The sequence below is a fragment of the Apis dorsata genome, unplaced genomic scaffold (genome assembly GCF_000469605.1).
Source record: "Apis dorsata unplaced genomic scaffold, Apis dorsata 1.3 scaffold_191, whole genome shotgun sequence".
NCBI classification, from domain to species: Eukaryota; Metazoa; Arthropoda; class Insecta; order Hymenoptera; family Apidae; genus Apis; species Apis dorsata.
The window spans coordinates 7,828-11,728 of NW_006263476.1; the positions used below are offsets into that span (position 1 = coordinate 7,828).

The 3,901-nt window shown below is 45.1% G+C and overlaps 1 protein-coding gene across 1 annotated transcript in view; it reads left to right on the forward strand.

The window, feature by feature from the left end:
- The window catches only part of LOC102675039 (mushroom body large-type Kenyon cell-specific protein 1-like), a gene marked incomplete at its 5' end in the record, with an annotated part of 10,899 nt that overhangs the window by 5,461 nt on the left and 1,537 nt on the right, over window positions 1-3,901 (forward strand). Inside the window, 4 exon segments of the mRNA XM_031509880.1 lie at window positions 1-243; window positions 2,829-3,069; window positions 3,600-3,655; window positions 3,657-3,896. The exon segment at window positions 1-243 is cut by the window's left edge and continues 44 nt beyond it. Coding sequence (XP_031365740.1) covers window positions 1-243; window positions 2,829-3,069; window positions 3,600-3,655; window positions 3,657-3,896 — 780 coding nt within the window.

Genomic DNA, 3,901 nt, shown 5'->3' on the forward strand with positions numbered 1-3,901 from the left:
GCCGTGATCTACGGGATACCGCGTAGCACCCTGCGCAACAAGGTCTACAAGCTTGCGATGGAGCGCGAAAGGGACGCGTCCCTGTCTAGCACCCACTCACACCCTCACGAGCCCGGCGCCCCAGCCACCACCATCACCACCATCACCACCACCACCACCACCACTACTACTACTACTACAACTACAACACCAAATACGACCCAAAACGCCTCCGCGACCACTCCGCCCCCGCAAGTGGATGAGGTAGGTTTTGGGGACAGAACAAGAGAAAAAGAGAGATGGAAGGAGAGAGAGAGAGGGAGAGGGAGAGGGAGAGAGAGAGGGAGAGAGAGAGGGGGAGAGAGTGGGAGAAAGAGAGAAGTAGAGAGAGGAATGAGAGAGGCGGAGAGGGAAGAGAAGAAGGACGATACGGAGGTTTCTGTAGAGGGAGAGTAAAAATTGACGAAACGACGGGTCGAGTTTTTTATTAAAATTGAGAGAATTGAGAATTGGCGGAAATCGAGTGCCTATTTAATAGGGGTCGAGAATGGAGAAGAATGGATAGGAAAAGATGTGTGATAGGGCCGTTTTCAGGATCACGCTTCTTCTAGCACCGTGGTGGGGCAAGAGTTTTCATTCCCGGTTATATACCAGTACAGCTGTTCCATTTAGAATGTCCGATAATCGGGTCGGTGACGGTAGGAGTCGATCGAGAATTGCTCTATCGTCCTCTCTTGAACGACGAGCGTTGCATAGATTTTTCTTGGTCTCCCGTTTTTTCTTTTCTTTTTTTTTTTTTTTTTTTTTTCTTTTTTTCCTTTCGTACATCTTTCCCATACGTATGTACGCGCGCGCGCGCGCCGCAATTAAAGAAACACCGTCCACCAGTTCCTTTCAGGTTTTGATTCACATTCCACCGTCATTAATCATAAGTTATCGGACGTTACGAGGAAAGATTACGCTCGATCGAGAGGAGAGACGCCTTTGGACGCGGTTTATCTTAAGCGAAAGATGACGCATCCAAGGATAAGAAGAGAGTATATATATATGTATATATATATATATATATATACATATATGAGGGAGGGAGATGAAGAGAGATAACAACGAAAATGCAATCTTGATTAATGAATTAGTTAGCGAAGAAAGACCGCCCATTTATAATTAAGTGTGGTTTTGGTTAGGAAGAACGAATGGAGCTTCCCCAAAACATACCTCTGCCACGGTGATCATTGGATTCGCGTGAACCGATTCGTGAAAAGAAGAGGAAGAAGAGAGGGAAGAGAGGAGTGGTGAATTTCAACGTCTCCGTTAAAAATTAACGGAAAAATAAAAGAAAGAAAAAGGAATCGAATCGGTTCGCGCGATCCGATCCGATCGGTCGCCGTGATGCTCAGTAGTGTCGAATGTTTTTGCATGGGCTGTTTAACTTTTTTATCTCACTATTTGTAGTTTAACACACGGCCGCTTGGTCTTGGCGAGGTTGCAAGACTCGAGGTAAGTTTTCGGGACGCTCGTTTTCCGAGCCGAGAGGAGAGAAAAATTGGACGCGAGCGCGTTTGCCTGCGAATCGGCGGGCACCCCTTCGAGGTGGCGCCCACGAATTCGTTGCAACGATTATTATATAACAAACCATTATGCTTTTTTTATTTTTATTTTTTTTTTTTCTCCCCAACCTCGACACTATGCATCCTCGATGTGTTTGTTTACAGACGATCGTGCTACTCGACCCACAATAGCTTATGTACTCGATATTCGGTAGTAGTATTCGGAAGGGAATGTACTCAGGAAATGTACTTACTTTTCCGGGACGTTGTGTTCGTTGTAATAGCAAGGCATGTTGAAAAAAAAAAAAAAAAAAAGAAAAATAGAAAAAAAGAAAAGAAACGATATATGGCGTGGTTTTTTCGAAAGCAATATTATTATTACACGATAAACGATACCACGCTTTCCTAGTAGTAGCGGAAACAAGATTAATTTTCCAAAGTTGTACGTGACAATTTAAGGAACGAACGGCGCCCGACACTTTGGGAAATAAATCTTTTAGAGTTACTTTTACGATTTTACTGTTTGTGAACGATGTTCTTCTGCCTGGTGTCATTAGGAGAAGCGCAGATAGTTTAGTTTTGTGGTAGATTTTTATGATTTTTGAATGCATGTTGTTTGAACGTAATGATTTACGAGATCAGTACCGGTGTGTACAACGCTGGGTATATATTACTCGCCGGGAAACGAAATGTTTTCGAGCTGGTTCTCAATTTTCGACCTTGCCATTGTCTTTCTTTTCGCGATACAAAAAGGAATTATTATCATCGCGAGAATAACTTTGGGCAAAGTATATAAATATATATTTATATATATCCCTTTATTTTCTTATATATATATATATATCCTTTTTATTCGTTCATTTATTTATTTTTACGCGTCATAGTAACGCTTCTTGCGAACGATTCTTTCTCGCAATTCCTGCATGACGCTTGATCGTTCTGCATTTGGCAAAGAAAAAGATATAGCGTGAATATATACTTTACATTGTATGGACAACCGACAACACAGTTACAACACAGAAACACGCAAAATACGCCAAATACACAAGAAGGAATACGCCTCTCGATGAAAAAAATCGTGAAAACGAAAAAGAAAAAAAAAAAAAAAAAGAAGAAGAAGAAGAAGAAAGTGTTCGTATCACGACACTTCCAATCCAAGACGTAGGAGACCGAGATCCATTTCCTCGAGAGGGCGCATCGGTGTTTAACATCGTGATCCGTGTTCATTTGAATTAATTCCGTGTTTCAAAAAGAAAAGGTGCGGAAGGTGCAGAAAACGCTAGAAATAAATATTCTTAACAGGTGGACGACAAAGAACTGTCCGGAGCGGAAGAGGAGAAAGAAGTGGAGAAGGCTCTGTTGAAGCCGCTGTTGTCCTTGGAGGATCTCGTCAGGTTTTCCACGCTCGAAGGGAGCGGCGGCGATTCCCTGAGAACGTTGTTGCAACGGGGACAGGAGACGGGGGCCGAGTGGCCGGGGCTTGAACACGCCAACATCGGCCCTTACATACAAAAGATGATCGCGGCAGCTGCGCCGTTCAAAGGTGAGCAGGACACGCGCTTCTCTTTCCTTTCTTTCCCTCCTTCTAATTTAACATTTATCAGACGAGATAGAGGAAAAAAAGAGATAAATAAAACGAAGACGAAGGAATAATTCGCGAAGAAGAATTTGGGTTATTATTTCCGACCTAGGCAGACGGTTGGAGGAGGAGTCTCGAGGGGGAGGGGGAGGGGCTGTCGGTCGAGACGAAAGTCGAAAAGTGTATTACGAGCCGGTGGGTCTTCGGAAATCGATAGAAGCCAGGTGGTGGTCGACGGGTCGCCGACCACTTTTTTCACTTTCTCAATGGGAACTTGGCTCGGGCGACTTAAAGCGGTTGGTCGGAGGCTAATCCGAGATTACGACAAATGTTGATAGGCGCGAGAAAGTTTAACGGGGGGCGACGGACGATCAATGAGAAATTACATCTTCCTCGATCCTCGATCGATCTCGCGTCCAATAACAACGACAAGAACAACAACAACACCACCAACGTATTCCAATATCTGTGTTTCTTTGTTTCTTCCCTCCCAGGCATGGAGACCCAAGATTATCGCATTCCAGAGGTGATGAGAAGGCTGATGAGCGAGNCCGGGGCCCAACGGAATCAAGATGCCGTCGTTCATGGAGGGGATGCCTCATTTACCCTTCGCTCCGTTCAATTTTTGGAACCCGCCGCCGTTCATGCCGTCGCCGTTCATGGCAGGGGCGCCCAACGTCCCCACCATCCTGCCCGAGCAATATTTCGCCACGAGCAGGATCCGAGGGTTGCAGGAGCAGCAGAGGAACGCGGCCATGGTGCAACAGCAGCAGCAGCAACAACAGCAACAAGCGAG